At 44.4% G+C, this 19,329-nt stretch overlaps 1 protein-coding gene across 1 annotated transcript; it reads right to left on the bottom strand.

The window, feature by feature from the left end:
* Nucleotides 1–707: 707 nt before the first annotated feature.
* On the bottom strand, nt 708–17,601 carry CIMIP1 (ciliary microtubule inner protein 1). The gene is made up of 4 exons (XM_083619288.1): nt 17,417–17,601; nt 12,699–12,780; nt 11,670–11,768; nt 708–1,056 (listed from the first exon to the last, which is right to left on the bottom strand). Exons 1-4 carry the CDS (start codon nt 17,461–17,463, stop codon nt 901–903), a joined length of 384 nt encoding a protein of 127 aa, XP_083475414.1. The 5' UTR covers nt 17,464–17,601; the 3' UTR covers nt 708–900.
* Between the last annotated feature and the right edge of the window lie 1,728 nt (nt 17,602–19,329).

Below are 19,329 nucleotides of genomic sequence, written 5' to 3'. Positions count from 1 at the left end.
CACTGGGAAAACCTGCCATTTACCGCTGAATGGGAGCAAACGTCAATTGGGTTTTCTCTGGATTGACATGTGCTCCGATTTAGGGCTAAAAAGTGGGTTTCCAGGAGAAAGCAGCAGGGCAAAGGCAAAACTGCTGGGACCCATGCCTAGATGAAATGGGACCAGTGAGGAACCACTCAGACCCATGCTTTCTAGCCACAGGGCAAAGAGGAAGTGTGTGCAGTTTTTGCAGTTAAATTGGATTAAAGTTCTCTGTTGCTCTAGTGCAACAAATCCACTTAAATGTGTGTGGGGGGTGACTTTCTGCAGTTAGAAAAGTGGAAAGGAAATGCACTGAAAAGCTGGATGAATTAATAATTCCTAGGAAGACACAGAACACTCTACAAGCAATTTGGATGAATGCAGAATGAACTCAGCCTCCCTGAAAGCAAACTGAAACAAGCGCTCAATAAGGACCTAAAGGTTGAACCACCATGTAAGTTTTGTGGAAGGAAATTGGGATGAATTCTGAATAAACAGGATGGCTGAGCCAGGAATTGCTATTTGTTCTCAGAAGAGGACAGTCAATTCTATTAAACACTGTTTTGAGCTCCTAGATGATTCTTCTTCTTCTTCTTCTTCTTCTTCTTCTTCTTCTTCTTCTTCTTCTTCTTCTTCTTCTCCATCACAAAGAACCACCTGAGTTACAAAAAAGCCCCAAAGAGCACTTGTCTGTTGTATACTGCTGATTTTAATAAAACACCCCTAAGCCATGCATAACCTCATCGTTAACCTTCACTTAAAAGTACTGCTGAAATGGTAGACAAACACATTCTTAATACGTATGTTCTCCTACCGAGTAGGAACCTCTGAAAAGCTGGTGGAAATAAACGTGAGGGAAGCTGACAGAGGTGGACAAAGTCAGTCAGTTGGTTCATTTGGCCACTGCACGTCCTTGTAAAAGGCACCTTTGGTGCTTATGATCTTAGAGTAACGTTCAAGTCCCAGACCTGGAACCGTGGATCTCCAGCCTATGAAGCCTTGTGTCGTCTGAGGGACAGGAGGAGATGGGTGAATCTGAAATGGAGGTAGCATGCAATTTATTTAGTTGGCCATATACATATATATATATATCTGTCCCACCTTTCTTTTTTTATATAAATATTTTTTATTAGATTTTAAAGAGTATAAACAAATAACAAAATACAGTGGTACCTCGAGTTACAAACGCCTCAGGTTACAAATGCTTCAGGTTACAAACTCTGCTAACCTGGAAGAGTTACCTCAAGTTGAGAACTTTGCCCTGGCACGAGAACGGAAATTGTGTGCTGGCGGTGCAGCGGCAGCAAGAGGCTCCATTAGCGAAACACACCTCTAGTTAAGAACAGTTTCAGGCTAAGAACGGACCTCCGGAACGAATTAAGTTCGTAACTAGCGGTACCACTGTAAATTAAGAATCCATATAAAGAGATTACTCTGATTCTCGAGACTCCCCCCCCCCCATCCCCTCCATGGGTCCTAGTGACTGTGTATCTGTTATGTACTGAAGTTCTCACCCTGGGCCAGCAGGGGGATACTGTAGATAGTTTTCACTCAGGTCCACATATGCAAATAAGGAATTGAAAGTGACCTTCAGTGATTGGATAGTTACAGAAAGTTGTTACTGTTGCTTTGTAGTTGAGCTCTCTATAAGCAGGTTGGCTGAACCCTTCAGCCCAGTTCTGTTCTGGGCCTGTGAATAAACAAGAGCTGTTTGAAGAATCGCTGTGTCGTTTGATATGTTCACCCACAACTTAAAAGTATCAGTTCCTTATCCAATTTTTTTTATCCATCTAAATTGCCCATAGTTTTTGTTATTTTCCAAGTGTGTGGTCAAAATCCTGCTAATGTTTTCATCTGTTTACAATGGTCTCCTAAATAAATTATAAATTTATCCCATTCTTTTTTTTTTTTAAAGTTCTTGTCCTCTTGGTTTCTGAGCTTCCCAGTTAAATTTGCCATTTCTGCATAGTCCATCAACTTGGTTTTCCATTCTTCCCTGGTTGGAATTGTTTCTTCCTTCCATCTCTTTGAGTATATATCCCAGCTTCTGCGCTACAAACCGAACTCAAGGCAGTTTCTGAGTGACGATAGGAAGCTCTACAAAATTCAAAATAACCCTAACACTAGGAGAAATTTGATCCCGCACGTAGGGCAATCATTCCATCAGCATAAGCATTTCCACTTGTCAGATGGAACGATTCCCCCCTCACCTCTCCCTGCATGCTATTCTGGGTGTCTTCCCAATCCCCCACCCCACAAAAAAACCCAACTGAGGATGAGTGAGGCTGCACGAGGAGAGGGGGAAGCCCTCTTGGGCTAGTGTAAGCCCTTGTGGGACCTGTTAGCTGAATCCAGCCCTATAAAACAAAACAAACAATGGTAAAACTGATGCATTGGTTTCTTAACTGCCTTTTCCATATGGCCCCAAGGGCAGGTTATGTACATAGATGCAACAGCCTGGTGTGTGTGTGGGGGAAGTATCACCCCACACCAAAGAAGGCCTGCCATAATCAAATGGTCTAAAGAGCAAAGCAAAGAAGGAGACCAGATCAATATCTCTTGGGAGGCGGTTCCCGAGTTTAGACACCGCAACGGCAAAGGCTCTCTATAACACAACGTTATATTCTACATCCACTGCACACTGAGGCTTTTGCTACCTAGACTGTAATGTTATTGGTTTAACCTACTCAGATGCTTTTAAAAGAGGATTAGACAAATTCATGGAGGAGAAGACTAGCCAAGATGGCTTCGCTCTACCTCCAGCAATGCTTCTGAATTCGGGTTGCTGGAAACCACAGACAGGGAGAGGGCTCCTGGGCTCAAGTGTGCTGCTTGCAGACTTCCCACAGGCATCTGGCTGGCTACTGAGAGAACACGATGCTGGACTAGATGAGCCACTGGCCTGATCCAGGAGGCTCTTCTTACATTCTTAATGATTGACAGGTCAGTGGAACCAAACAGTAATTACCGTATTTTTTGCTCCATAACACTCACTTTTTTCCTCCTAGAAAGTAAGGGGAAATGTCTGTGCGTGTTATGGAGCGAATGCCTACGGATGGCAGGGGGATCTGCTGCAGTCGTGAGCAGAGGATCCATGGTTCCCCTTCCTTCCCTCCTCCGTGGCTCGCTTTGCTCGCTTTGAAACAGCAAAGCGGGAGAAGAGCCACTGAGTGGGGAGAAGAGAGGGACAGAGAGCCTGGTTACAAAGCACGGATCCACATAGATCCTCAGGATTTTTGCACTGGGTCACCCCAAATTCACCATCAGATCACATAGCATGTCCATGGCTACAGCTTGCACCAAAAAAATCACGCACCCACTGTTGTCTGGGGCCGCAGTGGTGCAAAAACGTGGTTACAAAGCATGGATCCACATGGATCCTCAGGATTTTTGCATTGGGCTACCCCAAACTCACCGTCAGATCACATGTCTGTGGCCACAGCATGAACCACAAAAATCATACATCCACTTTTCGTTTAGAATATTTTTTTTCTTCTTTTCCTCCTCTAAAAACTATGTGCGTGTTATGGTCGGGTGCGTGTTATAGAGCAAAAAATACGGTAGTTTTATTCAAGCTCTATGCACAACAGGTCTTCCCTCACATCATCTGGTCCTACTGCACATCTTACACCCCTGAAAAGCACTTTTCCACCAACTAGTTTCGTTCTGAACACAAAAGCTCAGGGCAGACTGATTCTGCCTTCTTCCCCAATGTGTCCGTTTGAAAAGGGATGGAGATGGCCCCAACCATGAGGCCTGTGTCCACACCTGCCCAGTGCCATTGTATGTGGGCATAAACCAAGATCACATTTACTGCTTCCTTCTTCATTCGTTCAGGGAGGAAAAGTGTGGAGAAACTAATTGAGGGAAGGGTTCTCAAATGCTTACCACGTCCACCTTTGTGGATGGGAGACTCTGAAGTCTCATGCATGCACGAGTCTGTATTGAGAAAAACGACTTATTTGTGCTACAAATGGGTAAGTGTGTCTACAGCCTCTTGTCCCCCATTCTTGTCCCTGCCAACCACACCTCTGTTGGCAAAGGGACAAGGATGAGCTCAGGACTTGAGTACAAATCTCAAACCACATATTTGGGTAGAACTTTGTCTATTTCTTTGTCCTTACCCCAACTGCAGTGAACTCATTCTTCAAGCGTGGATTTTTCTGCAGCCAAAATGGCGGCTGCTCTCACACAAGATGGTGGGCATCGGCTTGTGGGGAATCTTAAGGTCTGCATTCTTACAAAAAATTATAATGGTGGGGGGGGGGGATATCAAGGGAGGGACAATCCACAGAATAGCCCAAGGAAGATTTGAGCATGTTCAGTGGTTGCAGAAGTCAGACGGATTGCTGAGATGAAGAAAACCAGAAAGCCAGGGGGGAGATGGAATAAAATTCAGCTACCTGAAAAAGACCCAGCTGGTTCTCTGGAACCCTAAATAGAAGCACCCCATGGTACAAAATTTTGCTGCAGTTCCTACTAGTTTATACTCAAAACAAACTGTTCCACATAAATAAAAGAATACTGACAGCCCCCGAAGATTTAAATAAAAGTCCCTACAAAGCAGCTGAGCCTATATTTCTGGCAACGATGGGATTTAATTCTGCAAAGTGCTGAATTAATTGGAAGAGTGTTTAGTTTAATGCCACTTTTACAGAAGACACTTAAATCAATATGGATTTCCCATGTCTGCCTTATGCACACGTTAACACTTAAATGTTCTTGCACTCTTTGGAATATACCATTACAACTATTTTCTTCTGCAAGATGAAAAGATGGATACAGGGTTTTTTGGGGGGCGGGTGGGGGAGTTGGGCAATGTGCACCCACCTCCAGATTATTCATATTTAATTCCTAACATTTCTAGGGGGACCACCATTAGAGTTAACTATGGCTCTTTCACAGGGTATATGCTACATTAAGCAAAATCACAACTCCAAGTTCAAATACTCCCTGTGTGAGGAACAAAAAGGCCTCCTTAGTGCCACTTGTGAGAAGACGACACTTGGAAGCCACACAGTTGCTGAGGAAGAGTCTGTCCCACTGAGGACGGCAGCTGTTTTAAGGAATGCCAAGACGAAAAAAGTTTCTTTCGTAAGAGCGTGAAATGCAACGGGGGCCCCCTGATACAGAAGTCTTGCAAGAACAATATGATGCCTTCTCTTCCGGTCAAAAGAAGTACTAGATTGGGGGGTGGGGGGAAGCATTGAGTTTACCCACAACATGGAGGGAGTGTGTCTGCATGTGACCCCGCAGTTGCCTTGTGGGCATGAAGTTGTAGCCATTAACCCATTGAAAATCTGTTTGTACAAGTCAGTTTTGACCCTCAGGGGGATCAGAACGAGTGCTTAAAGAAGTAGAGAAACAGTAATGCGTTTAACTCTAAAGGTAAATATTTAACTAGTCTATGTATATATGAATAGGTAATGTATAATCCGCTCTTCATGAAGATCAATCCCATAAATATATGTAATACGTAAAAATATAACAATATGAAAAAAAGAAGACCACACCAACAATAAATCAGATTTATATCACAGCACTGCAAAAATGTATGTATGAAGACTAACCTTTCAAAGGTTAAAACATTCTTCCTGACTCTTCAGGACAGCTGTTAACATTTATGTGGAAGCAAGAACATAGTGGCTGCGTCCGCACATTGTGGTAAGCCATGGTTAATTATTTACTGCAAAGAATGGCTTGGTTCCTCTCCCAGCATGTGCAACAAACCACAAACATTGGCTTAGTGTGATGTTTGAACCTGGGATTATGGTTTCTCCCTGGACAAACTACACCAGAAGCTAAGAGAATAATATAAAAACACACAAATAGCCTAGCTGAAAGAGGTCAGTGGCCCATCTAGGCCAGCATCCTGTTCTCACAGTGGTCCACCAGATGCCCATAGAAAGCCCACAAGCAGGATCTCAGCACAACAACACTGTTCCCTCCTAGGATTTCCAGCAAGTGCCTCTAACCATAGAGAAGGAGTAAAGCAAGGCTTGTTCTTCTATATGCTTGGCTATTTTATCTTTAATAATACTTTCCACCAATTTTCCCAGGGTAGATGACAAGCCAAGTGGCCTGAAATTTCCAGGATCCCCTTTCAAATATTGGTGTTACATTGGCCACTTTCCTGTCCTCAGGTATGGAGGCTGGTTTCAGAGACAAGTCATATAATATATCTTTTTAAAAGAAGATCAGCAAACTTCACATTTGAGTTCTTCAAGAACTCTTGGGTGGAGGCCATTCAGACCCAGCAATTTGTCAGTTTCTGTTTTGTCTATCGGGACGCGTGGTTAAACCACAGAGCCTAGGACTTGCCGATCAGAAGGTTGACGGTTTGAATCCCCGTGACGGGGTGAGCTCCCGTTGCTCGGTCCCTGCTCCTGCCAACCTAGCAGTTCTAAAGCACATCAAAGTGCAAGTAGATAAATAGGTACCGCTCCAGTGGGAAGGTAAACGGCGTTTCCGTGCGCTGCTCTGGTTTGCCAGAAGCGGCTTAGTCATGCTGGCCACATGACCTGGAAGCTGTCGGCCAATAAAGCGAGATGAGCGCCGCAACCCCAGAGTCGGCCATGACTGGACCTAATAGTCAGGGGTCCCTTTACCTTTACCTATTTTGTCTATTAGGTCTAAAACTTCATCTCTCACCATCACTGTCCGCCTCAGTTCCTCAGACTCCTGCCCTGCGAAAGTTAGTTTAGGCTCAGACATATGCACTTTGATGCCCTCCAACATTCCACTGTTGAAAATCGGGATGCGTGTTTTTGTGTGCTGCGTTCTTGCGTGAGCGACTTGCACGTGTGTCGTCGGGTGCTGTGCTCTTGTGGGAGCTAGCTGAGTCACATGCTAACACAACATTACAGCAAGCGCCAACAAGTGCTGTCTCATCCTCCTCTCTGAGCTCAGCAGTGGTGGTGCTGGAGGGGGGAAATAGGACATTCTGGGATCAAATCAGAAGCCGGGATAGCTTCTGTAGTTTCAGGATGTCCTGGGAAATCAGGACACTTGACACAAGGATATGCTGTGAAGACAGATGCAAATAATTCATCCAACTTCTCTGCAAGATCCTTATCCTTCTTTAGCACACTTTTGACTCCCTTGGCATCCAAGAGGAGCAAGAAAATATTCTCTGGAAACATTAGTAGCAGGAAACTGGCTACAGAGGTTCAAATCTGTGTGTGCATATGCAGAAGACGTGCAGTCTTCCAAGGGTTGGCTAACCATCAATGTAGCCCCTGGGCTAAAAAAAGATTATCCACCTCTCTATTAAACACACATTATGTACATTGGGCTGGAGGAGGGGAAGAGTTTTCAGGACAAATGTAAGAAATATTAGTGACCAGGGTTTTTTTTTTTTTTGCAGAAAGAAACTTTTTGTAAAAGCTTTCAATCTGTAATAAATAAAAAACTGTCCAGTAGCACCTTAGAGACCAACTAAGTTTGTTCTGGGTACAGTGGTACCTCGGGTTACATATGCTTCAGGTTACAGACACTTCAGGTTACAGACTCCGCTAACCCACAAATAGTACCTCAGGTTAAGAACTTTGCTTCAGGATGAAAACGGAAATTGCGCAGCGGCGGCGCAGCAGCAGTGGGAGGCCCCATTAGCTAAAGTGGTACCTCAGGTTAAGAACAGTTTCAGGTTCAGAACAGACCTCTAGAACAAATTAAGTTCTTAACCCGAGGTAACACTCTATAAGCTTTTGTGTGCATGCACACTTTTTCAGCTTATACCCAGAACAAACTTAGTTGGTCTCTAAGGTGCTACTGAACAATTTTTTATTTATTTCAGCTGCGTCACACCAACACCTGAATCTTTCAATCTGTAGTTGCTATAAATGAACCTGGTTAATAAGGAACTAATCTAGCTAGGGGAGGGGAAGGAAAAGACTGAAGCGCCGTATCAGCCTTGGCTTCTGCGCTTGCTTTGACTAAACCACCTCCAAAAGGCACATCGAAAGAGCCTTCCATGTATCCCTTTAACATCTGGGGGCTTATCCATTGGAGAAACGCACAGCGAGAAAGCAACGTTTCTCTTTCTGTTCTGTTGCCAGAGCCCTTTTGCTTTGTTCCTCAGCCAAGACTGGGAAACGTTTGTGATATCTAGGCGGAGGACATCCTTTGAACCGACTGCCTCTTCTTTCTTTCCTTTCTTTCACGGCCATACGCACCACCCACAGAGCCAAACAAAGGAGGCAATTATATCCTCTCGCTTCCATGCTGCATGACAGACACACAGAGGGAGTCGGAAGGGCCTGGTCAAGGATTCCTTGCCCAACCCATTGAGAATAATAGATAAGACACTCCGCTTTTTCCGGAGGGGCTGCACTGTGGGAGGAGTTCCGGGGCCTCAGTTACCCGCAGAGGGATGCTGCCCATGTCACCAGGACGCCCAGTTGCGTCACGGCCCTCGACTGATCAATTGGGTTAGCGGGGGGGGGGGGGGGCTGGCTACTTGCCATTTCAACCACAGTGCGGCTGGCGGGTAGCTACCTTTGGTCTACTTCAGTGGATCTCCCAGGCCGCCCACCCTCTTTCTTGCGTTGCTTGACTATGGCCTTGCTATGACTAATGTTGGTCGCCTGGTTGTGGCCAGGTAGGAATATTTCCACTTGGCAAATTGGCTCCAGCCATTTGGTTTTCACCTACCTAGTAGCAATCGTCACAATAGGCATTGAGTAAGCCTTGTTATGGGAGGGGAGGTTGTTGCCTCTGCCTGCCCCTCTAAGCTAACGGTATCCCGTTAAAGGGATCCGGGGGTGTGGTTCCTGTCCGAAGCCTGGGCGTGGGCTGGGGCCATGCCACGACCCCATCGGTGACCCTGGGGCAGCTCTTAATTGATGTATATCATAGGGCACCCCCTATCAGTGGTTGACCCTTTCGAGACTTCCTACACATGGGCAGGAGTCAGGATATAGTCATGCTTCACCCAATTGCCTAAGCCAAACCGCTCACATCTGTAACCAATAAAGTTGTGGCCTAATTTATCCCATTAACCCAACACATTTGTGTTTGTATTTTTATTTCTGTGGGAACTGTGGGGCCCGGGGCCTCACCATGCAAGTGGTTTTTCATTTTCAAGTGAGAGAGCAAACTGGAATTTCAAGCCCCAGGTGTTTAAATGCTTGCTTGTTTGCTTATTGATTGATTACCTTTTATCCCTCTTTTCCTCCAAAGTGCTCATACAGGCTCCATATTTTATCCTCACAACCACTCTGTGAGAGAAGTTAGGCTGAGAGGCAGCAATTGGCCCAAGGTCCCCTCAGCAGGCTTTGTGGCTGAGTGGGGATCTGAACCCTGATCTCCCTGGTCCTAATCAGACACTAACTACTTACACCAGAACTGGTTCTCCTCCACATAGTCACCAACTAACTTTTCTCCTGACGGACAAGCCACGACTTGAAAGTAGCACACAGGCCAGGTTTAGTTCCCGACTTCCATATCTGACAGGCCCACAGTTCAGAGGTGCTGTAACGCAGTATGCTTATGGAGCAAAACAGGTTACATATAGAAACTTCCTCTTTTCCAATTTTTCGCAATCAATAGCCTTGCGGCTACTGTTGCATATAAATATAACGTCTTGTCTTCTTCCTTTAGACTTCCTGGTGCTATTCCCAATAGAAAACCTTCTGGTGTTTTCCTAAATGAATATCCAAACATTTTTTTCATTTCGTTATATATTGTTTCCCAAAATTGTTTGAAAAGTGGTATTATACAGACAAAAATAGAGTGGCTTGCCAAATTATTGGAGTACTACAATATATCCAAAACAATAGGAGAAATTGGAAGGATCTCAAAAGAGAAGATAGACAGGGACTGGAAGGTGTTTAAAGGATACTTGCAAAACCATATTGAAGAATCAGAACTCCTATTAGAATAAACAAGTTCCGTTTTAAATACTGGAATACTAAATAAGATGGATAACAATGTGTAATAGAAAAAGGAGCAAGAAATTAGGTTAAAGGTGTGTGAAAGAAAGTAATAGAAGTGGAAAGAAATTGCAATTGAGTAGATTGGAAGTCTAACACAAAGGTGCGGTGAGGGGTGGTGGATGGTGATGGGAAAAGGAATTATCTGTGGGATTGAGTGTAGGTATGTTTGAACATTTTTAAGGATTGTATGAAATGTATGTTTGTATATTAGCAATATGTGTGTATTAATGCTGAATTATTTTAACAATAAAAACTTTTCCAAAAAAAAAAAAAAAAGAAACTTCCTGCACCACTGACTCAGCGATCTTTCAAGTTTGAGTCCTCGGACATTGTTGGGCTACGTTTCCAATCATCCCCAGTCAGCTTAGCCAATGGCCAGCGATGGTGTCCTCCATCTGCAGATCCAAGACTGAAGAACACTGGGCTGGATGATTTAGCCACCTGTGCACATTTCTCTTGTCCCATGAACGATGCAGTCATGAAGATGGAGATCATCAACCCATTCATGCGCTATAGTACAGTCAATTTAATTAACAACTGGGGATTCACAAACATATATGCAGCACATGGCGGCTTGGACATTAGAAAGGGCATTGCATACAGACCCAAAGAGATGCCATGTTAATGTGTAGACTCTCTCACAACATCTGAATTATTATTATTTTTTCTTGCCAATCCAAATTCCTTTACCCAAACTAATTTGGTAGGAAGCTTACAGAGACTACATGAAATTGTTCGCTGGTCCGCATCAAGATTCTAAGACCGCCCGTTTGCTACCCTTGCCTCAGAATAATGTACCATCTGGATTCCCCTGCTACTGAAAGGGTCTAGCTTTTATTAGAAAACTGTAAGTATGTCTTCTCAAGATCATAAATCTTATGTGGTTGGCCTGATATCCGTATGGAAAAGCGGGGCATTCAAAGTTTAAACATCTCTCATGAAAGTGGTTTTTGTGTGCTCCTGGAACATAAGATAATTCTGGATTTTGATCTGTGCATTGAACACTTGCAGAGATGAGATAACTAACCTGATACATAACTTTCCTGTCCTGCAGCAGGGCCACTGTATTGCAAGACAACGAAACATTTGCTCAGCAGAACATCCAAAAAGACATCCTGTCTTAAGTTGTCCTTTCAAAGTAGCCCTCAGGATTCCAGCACCATTTACTCTCATCTTTATTGAAAGACCAACCATTGTAGAAGGCAAAGGCAAAAGACCGCTGGACAGTTAAGTCCAGCCAAAGGCGACTATGGGGTTGCGCCGCTCATCTCGCTTTCAGGCCAAGGGAGCCGCCATTTGTCCACAGACAGCTTTCAGGGTCATGTGGCCAGCATGACGAAACCACTTCTGGTGCAATGGGACACCGTGATGGAAGCCAGAGCGCACGGAAACACCATTTACCTTCCTGCCACCGCGGTACCTATGTATATCCTTGCACTGGTGTGCTTTCGAACTGCTAGGTTGGCAGGAGCTGGGACAGAGCAACGGGAGCTCACACCACCATCTAGGGGATTCGAACCGCCAACCTTCTGATCAGCAAGCCCAAGAGGCTCAGTGGTTTAGACCACAGTGCCGGCCGCATCCCGAGTCATTGTAGAACAACTGATGAGGAACGTTCAAGGCTATCTACCACCAGAGGTATTTCTTTCTTTCTTTCAAAATAAATGTTTTGAAATTGTGGTGCCATTTAAGACTGTGCGACTATTGCCTAACCTTAATATATGTTTCCACCGGTGTCACAGGACGGATTTGTAAGTGTTCTGGAAGTGGGATCTTGGGTTTGGCAGGTGGCTTCTTTTCATCTTTTAACAACTAAAAATAGAAGAAAAATGCAATACAATTAATGGGTACTTCACACTGAGCCATGCATTGGGATAGCATTGTAACAACTCATATCTATCTAGATATTTATGCTGTTTCCATCATAGCAGTAGCTAATGACCTTGTACTTGACTTCAGATATAAGCCTATTTATTTATTATATAGCTTTGGATGCTTTTGAAATCCATTGTTCCATATGGGGAACTAATTGTCATTTTAAGGCTAGCAACTGAATCTGAAGGACGGATAAGTGCTCTCAACTTATGGCAATCCTTTCCGAGAACAAATAATCAACAGCACTCCAGTCATTTGTTATGGACTGGAAATTTATTGTGGATTTTTTTGCGAAAAAGAGAAAAGTAACTTGAAATATCTGGATTTGAAGACTGAAAAAAATGCTGGTTTGTAGAAGGGAGAATGGTTGGATGTTAAGGAATGAATATCATATGTAGCTGCAGGACAAAGAGCTGGAAATCCTTTTATTTTTTTCCTTCTCTATTTTATTTTTTAGTTTCTTTCTTTTCCTTTTCTCTCGCTTTCTCTTTCTTTAGGTTTCTCCTTTCCTTGTCTTTTCTTCCTTCTGGCTTTGTTCTCTTTTAGACTAAGTAGTTGATTGATCTCAGTACATTTTGTAGTGGGTATGCATTTTTGTATATCTTTGAATACACACACACACACACACACACACACACACACACACACATTTAAACTGTCCTCCCAACAACAGATAATTGATGGTTAGGGTTTCTTTCTAGGGCCATAAGGAGAGATGTAGATGTTTTTGTGAAACAAGACCATATCCTCATGTTTCTGCAAGAAGGTGATTCTTGTTCAATGCAGGTCATGAAGTGGGATTAAGAACTGAAACAAAACTGCCCTTCATGGATAAATGTCACACACACACAAACAATTTTTTTTTACCTCTTCCACTGGTGTTAACATAAACCCCCACCGTTGGGGCCATCTCCTTGCAGCTATGTTTTCAGTTTCAACATGATCCTTCCTGATGTAGATACAAAAGAAATGGTTTAAAAGGCTTTACGAAACAGTCTTAAGCTCATCCACACTTCTGTTTTCTTCCGCTTGCCCTGTGATTTCTAGGCATGGGTTTGAGAGGTTTTTCATTTGTCCCACTGCTTTTCACAGGAAAATCTGTGGTTTTTACCACTGAATTGGAACAAACACTAACCCACAGATCAGCAAACAGCGGAGCTTCCTGGGGAAAGGGGTGGGACAAAAGAAAAACCTCCTGGACCCATGCCTAAAAACCATGGGACAAATCGAAGTGTGTGTAAGCCCTTAACATAAAAAAATCCTTTGTCTTCCTGCATAAGGAAAGCCACTGGCAAAAATATTTTGAATGGGTCTTAAAAGCGCCCTAAACGGCCTCGGCCCTGTATACCCGAAGAAGTGTCTCCACCTCCATCGTTCAGCCTGGACACTGAGGTCCCGCTCCGAGGGCCTTCTGGTGGTTCCCTCCCTGCGAGGTTACAGGGAACCAGGCAGAGGGCCTTCTCGGTAGTGGCGCCCGCCCTGTGGAATGCCCTCCCATCAGGTGTCAAGAACATAAGTAACTATACAGCCTTTAGAAGACATCTGAAGGCAGCCCTGTAGAGGGAAGTGTATTATATTTAATGTTTTATTGTGCTTTTTGTATATGCTGGAAGCCACCCAGAGTGGCTTGGGAAACCCTGTCAGCATATTATTAGTATTATTAAATTAATCACAGTCTCTGAAAAGCAGTGGTAGCATCACAAAAATATTCCAGGGGGAAGGGTGTCACAGAAGAGGGAAGAATATTTGTAGGTGGATGAGAAAGAAAACTAACAGCCTGTGCTTATGACGGGAGTGCAGAAATTGAGATAGTAGGGGGGAAACTCCTTATTTGTGGTGGGGCTACTACTTGCCCTTCTGCCCTCCTTCAGCACCTTCTAGATCTGTTTGTTTAAAAATAGCCAATTCCCACCACATTCTAGCATGCCCAAAAGACTGAATCTAAGAGGGAAGCTATATTCACATTCACCCTGTGCTATACCAGCTGCACTGGCTTCCGGTGGAGTACAGGATCAGGTTTAAGGTGCTGGTTTTAACCTTTAAAGCCCTATATGGCCTAGGACCCTCGTACCTACAGGACCGCCTCTCCTGGCATGTCCCACGGAGGACCTTACGGTCTTCAAACAAAAACACCTTGGAGGTCCCGGGCCACAGGGAGGTTAGGCTGGCCTCAACCAGAGCCAGGGCTTTTTTGGCTGTGGCCCCGATCTGGTGGAACGCTCTATCACAAGAGACTAGGGCCCTGTGGGACTTGACATCTTTCCGCAGGGCCTGCAAGACAGAGCTGTTCTACCAGGCCTTTGGCCGAGGCACAGTCTGACCCCCTCCTTTGGTAATCCTCACAGAACTCTAGCCCAATGGTTGCCATTAATTTGATTTTGAATTGATTTTAGGATGAATTGATTTTAGAATGCTGTATTACTTTTATTGTTGTTAGCCACTCTGAGCCCGGCTTCGGCTGGGGAGGGCGGGATATAAATAAAATTTTATTATTATTATTATTATTATTATTATTATTATTATTATTATATGGTTATTTATTTTATTTATTGAGAAAGATTTATAGACCGCTGAATCAGAAAACTCTCAAACCAGTGTACATAATAAAACTATCAATAGAACACAAATAAAATCAGCAAGAAGTTCAGAAGCACAGAGCTGTGTTCAGCTAAATTGTCACACTGCACGCACCTTTCCCCAGTCCCCAAATCTGCTCCAAAGAGTTGAGGGAACCCCTAAAATAGATGGACTGTTTGAGGGGATGAGAGGGGGGAGATTGTTCAATTGCGCAAGGAGAAATCCTTGTGCCATCTGAATAATGTGCATAACGCGATGCTGAATACAGCTCATATCTACATAACTAAATCACTTGTCTGGGTACGCTTGCCGAAATGATCATTGGTGGGTTTGAGGAAGGGTGCAGTTAGGACCAGAGAGAAAATACAGCCCCGGTCTATTTGTGCCCCTTGGGGCTCTCCTTGACTCTCCTCCATAATCCTGCCATTCGTCCCCATGGAGAGAAGTAAAATACTGAATAGGTAAAGGTAAAGGGACCCCTAAGCATTAGGTCCAGTCATGTGGCCAGCATGACTAAGCCACTTCTGGCGAACCAGAGCAGCGCACGGAAACGCCGTTTACCTTCCCACCAGAGCGGTACCTATTTATCTACTTGCACTTTGAAGTGCTTTCGAACTGCTAGGTTGGCAGGAGCAGGGACCGAGCAATAGGAGCTCACCCCGTTGCGGGGATTCAAACCACCGACCTTCTGATCAGCAAGTCCTAGGCTCTGTGGTTTAACCCACAGCGCCAGTGGAGAGTAAAACCTGCCCCACACTTCTAACCTTAGGTGGACAAAGGAACACAGTGTGTTTCTCTGCACAGAGCCAGGTTGCCAGCTGGGACCTTGAAATGCATAAGCTTTTTTCTCTGTGCACACTCATCTCCACCCAACAGAATGATGCATTTTGCTAGTTGAAGGAATAATGAACGAGTTGGCTTATTTTACTGAGTAAGTAAAATAGGACTTCTCAAGGACTTTTTTTTAAAAAAATAAAATAAATAGAACAACTAAACCCTGCAGCAACCCACAACTTTATTTACTCTACAGTAATTATATCAAGCCGTTGTTTTGGAATAAGTGATCTGCAGATTGTAACCTTGTCCTCTTAAGTTGTTAACAGCGTGACCCACGAGGCAGTTAAGATAAAGTACTTGGAGTGAGACTGTTGCCTTTAATGTACTTTGATTTCACTGAGCGGTGGACTGTACCGTAGAAGGAGCTTAGACTGCACTTTTAAGAGCCTTGTTATGAAGCAATTCTGATCATCTGTGGAATGCAACACCTTGTTCTGCTATTCCTTTGTTCAGTTTAGGATTACATTTTAGTTTTTGCCTTTCACACCCGAGAGAACATAAACGATATTGAACAAATAGAAGGGGCTGACCGCTTAATGGCTACCACTCTGCTTGTAAGCCAGTCTATAAACACATTGATTCTATCCCTTACTCTGTTTTGCCCGTCCGTTTGTGGTAAAGGACTGGCTTCCAGATGGTTAAAAAAAAGAAGTAGCCTGTTTTTTATCCTTAGTTAAAATCCTTACTTTAAAACAGCTCTGATCCAGCACCCATGTATTGGATTGTGGTGGTGCTATAGCCAATGTCACACAACTTTTGCATGAGATGGACAGGATGGGCACTTTGTTTATGTTTTTGCTCTGTCAACAGGGCCATCAAAAAATGTTTTTAAAAATGTTCCTGAAGGAGGTAGGATGGCAGTAGTAGCTTTGTTTAAGAAACAAAACGAAAGCACAATGGACTAAATACTGTAGAATAGGGGAAATAGGACATTAAAAGTTCACAAAAATGGCACACCTGAGGTGTTGGGTCATGTCACCATGACTTAAAATACAACCAGCAGGTGCCCATTAACACTTGTGCAACCACATTCCATGCAGAAATCACAACTGCAATAAGAGACACAAGCTGGAGGCTAGGGAGGAGGAAATATCACATTTCCTGAGGTATGAACTATTATAGGACGGCGGCGGCAGGCCTATTGTTGAGTGCATATTGGCGAAATCACATCCCACCATTATAACAAGAAAATGGCTCTAGTGATTGATTTGAAATTCGGCACTGTGGGGCAGAAAAGTTTGTACGATAGCCTCAGTTGCCTAGACTCTGTTTGTCTACTCCAGGGGGACAGACAAACGTGGGTCTACCACTTCGCAACTGACAACCACCCAACTCAAAGTTGGTCAGAGTGTGGTGCTGATAATGCCAAGGTTGCAGGTTTGATCCCCATATGGGACAACTGCATTTTCCTGGATTCTAGGGGGTTGGAGTAGGGACGCGGGTGGCGCTGTGGGTTAAACCACAGAGCCTAGGACTTGCTGATCAGAAGGTCGGCGGTTCGAATCCCCGCGATGGGGTGAGCTCCCGTTGCTCAGTCCTTGCTCCTGCCAACCTAGCAGTTTGAAAGCACACCAAAAAAGGCAAGTAGATAAATAAGTACCGCTCTGGTGGAAAGGTAAACGGCGTTTCCGTGCGCTGCTCTGTCAGCTTAGTCATGCTGGCCACATGACCCGGAAATTGTACGCAGGCTCCCTTGGCCAATAAAGCAAGATGAGCGCCGCGACCCCAGAGTCAGTCACGACTGGACCTAATGGTCAGGGGTCCCTTTACCTTTTTGGGGGGGTTAGACTAGAAGATTCTCAGACTCCCTTCCAACTCTGTGATTCTATGACTCCTCTCTCTCTCTCTCTCTCTCTATCTCTATCTCTATCTCTATCTCTCATTACAGCAATTGACAGTCGGGGTGATGGAAGGGTCTTGCAAAGCAAACAGGTGCCATTATTATTATTATTATTATTATTATTATTATTATTATTATGAAAGCCTGTAACTGGGTCCTCTGTGTGTGTGTGTGTGTGTGTGTGTGTGAGCTTTCAGCATTAGGAGCTAGACTTCAGAGAGGTCATGTTGTTGGCTATCCCAGGCAGGCTGTACCCCCGGCAGGAGGAATGGTTGGGGGTGGGGTGGGAAGAGATGGTCGGTGGGGTAAGGCGAAGAAGCAAGGACTGTACCAGATCTGGTTTTCAGCCACGAAGTTGAGTTTGCTCTTCTGCGTCATCCCGGACTAGCTCCCCCCGTCTAGGGCCCCCTGGCGGCTGGGCAGAGGGCGGGCGCTGCTAGCAGCCGGGCTCCAGCCAGCGAGCCACCTCCGAGCCGGAGATAACCCCGCTTGCTGCTGCTGCTGCTGCATCGCGTTGCTAGGAGACGGCTGAGGAATGCCGCGGGAGGGGCGGAGGGAGGAGGCGCTGCATCCGCCTGCCAGGGCAGAGATGGATGGTTTGCGCGCTCGGCCACCAAACAGAGGTGGAGACAGGATCGCGCGGAGTGCAAGAACGCTGAAACTCACAGCCAACATTATATTGCCCAGCGCTAAGGATGCCAGGCGGAGTACCCTTCACATTATGATAAGCTTTGCTCTCTCTCTATATTTTCTGCAGGGGCCCACATACATGGGCATAGCTAGGATTTATGGCAGGGGAGGGCAAGACACCCATCTCTGTTTAGCTCTGTCTAGCAGATTCGGAATGAAATGTCTCAGCTGCAGTTGTTTTAAATTATTTTCTTTTGACCCCACCCAGAAAAACCTGTCGAAATCTTTCTACAATTCCTGCTTCTAGTTAAGTATTTATTTTTTTTAAAAAAAGTTTATTGTTTCTGTACTGTACAATGTACATAGCGTATCCCACTTAGAGAGTCTTAAAACACTGAGTGGTTTAGAAATGCTTTTTTTTAAAAAACCCATATATAAATAAGTTTTCCTAATTCAGATTACTAGTCTCTTTAGATCAGGGATGGTCCAAGCAAAGCAACAATTTTCTGTAGGGGTCGGGGGCAGTTTTTGGCAGACACTGTTATTTTAAGGTACAGGATTGCGCATATAGTGCATTTGTGCTGTTTGTGGACATTTCCGCAATCGATTGCCCCCTTAAGCTAATTCGCAGTCGCAGTACGGAATGCAGGAAAAAACTGCTTTAGTGCTGTGTGTGAAAACACCCCTGTGCTTTGAGACTTTTAACATCCTTCAGGTTTCAAAATCTTCCAGTGAACATTGATATCTGAAAGTATATGGTGTACAGTACAGTGGTACCTCGGGTTACATACGCTTCGGTTACATACACTTCAGGTTACAGACTCCACTAACCCAGAAATAGTGCTTCAGGTTAAGAACTTTGCTTCAGGATGAGAACAGAAATCGTACTCCGGCAGCGCGGCAGCAGCAGGAGGCCCCATTAGCTAAAGTGGTGCTTCTGGTTAAGAACAGTTTCAGGTTAAGTACGGACCTCCAGAACGAATTAAGTACTTAACCCGAGGTAACACTGTACTGGTTGCTTGGTCACAGGAAATTGCAGGTTCAGATCCTTCCTTAGTGGTGAACCTCAGTAGACAGCCATATGTCCAAATAACTATTTCTCAAATCACCTGGAAGTTTTGCCGCTTAAACTCCTAAGCGAAGAGCAATATTCAAATATAACACATAACAGTATCTTACAAGATGGTTTGTGGAGAAGGATGGGCTGTGTGTTAATTCACTTCTTCTAGATGATGTAGGAGAGAAAAACTGAACACACTTCCTGGCTATATTTGAGAGCTTGAGAAAATATTTACAGCATGCAAAAAGTTCACTGTGTTCTAGTATATTAATATTTTTGGACTTCTGTCAACTTTCCAGTACATTTCCCCCCCTTCTTCTTGCAGTGGCTTCATAAAACATTTCAACAACAAATGAAGCCAACTGTCTCTTTCACTTAAACGGTCCCTTCTTCAGCTGAGATGGCTCAGTCGGCAGAGCATGAGACTCTTAATCTCAGGGTTGTGGGCTGGAACCCCCACAGGGCAAAATATTCCTGCACTACATGGGGTTGGACTAGATGACCCTCGTGGTCCCTTCCAACTCTATGATTCTATGAGAGACATGCTCTCTTGC

The sequence above is a fragment of the Podarcis filfolensis genome (genome assembly GCF_964270895.1).
Source record: "Podarcis filfolensis genome assembly, chromosome: 6".
NCBI classification, from domain to species: Eukaryota; Metazoa; Chordata; class Lepidosauria; order Squamata; family Lacertidae; genus Podarcis; species Podarcis filfolensis.
This window is presented reverse-complemented; position numbering and strand designations above follow the sequence as displayed.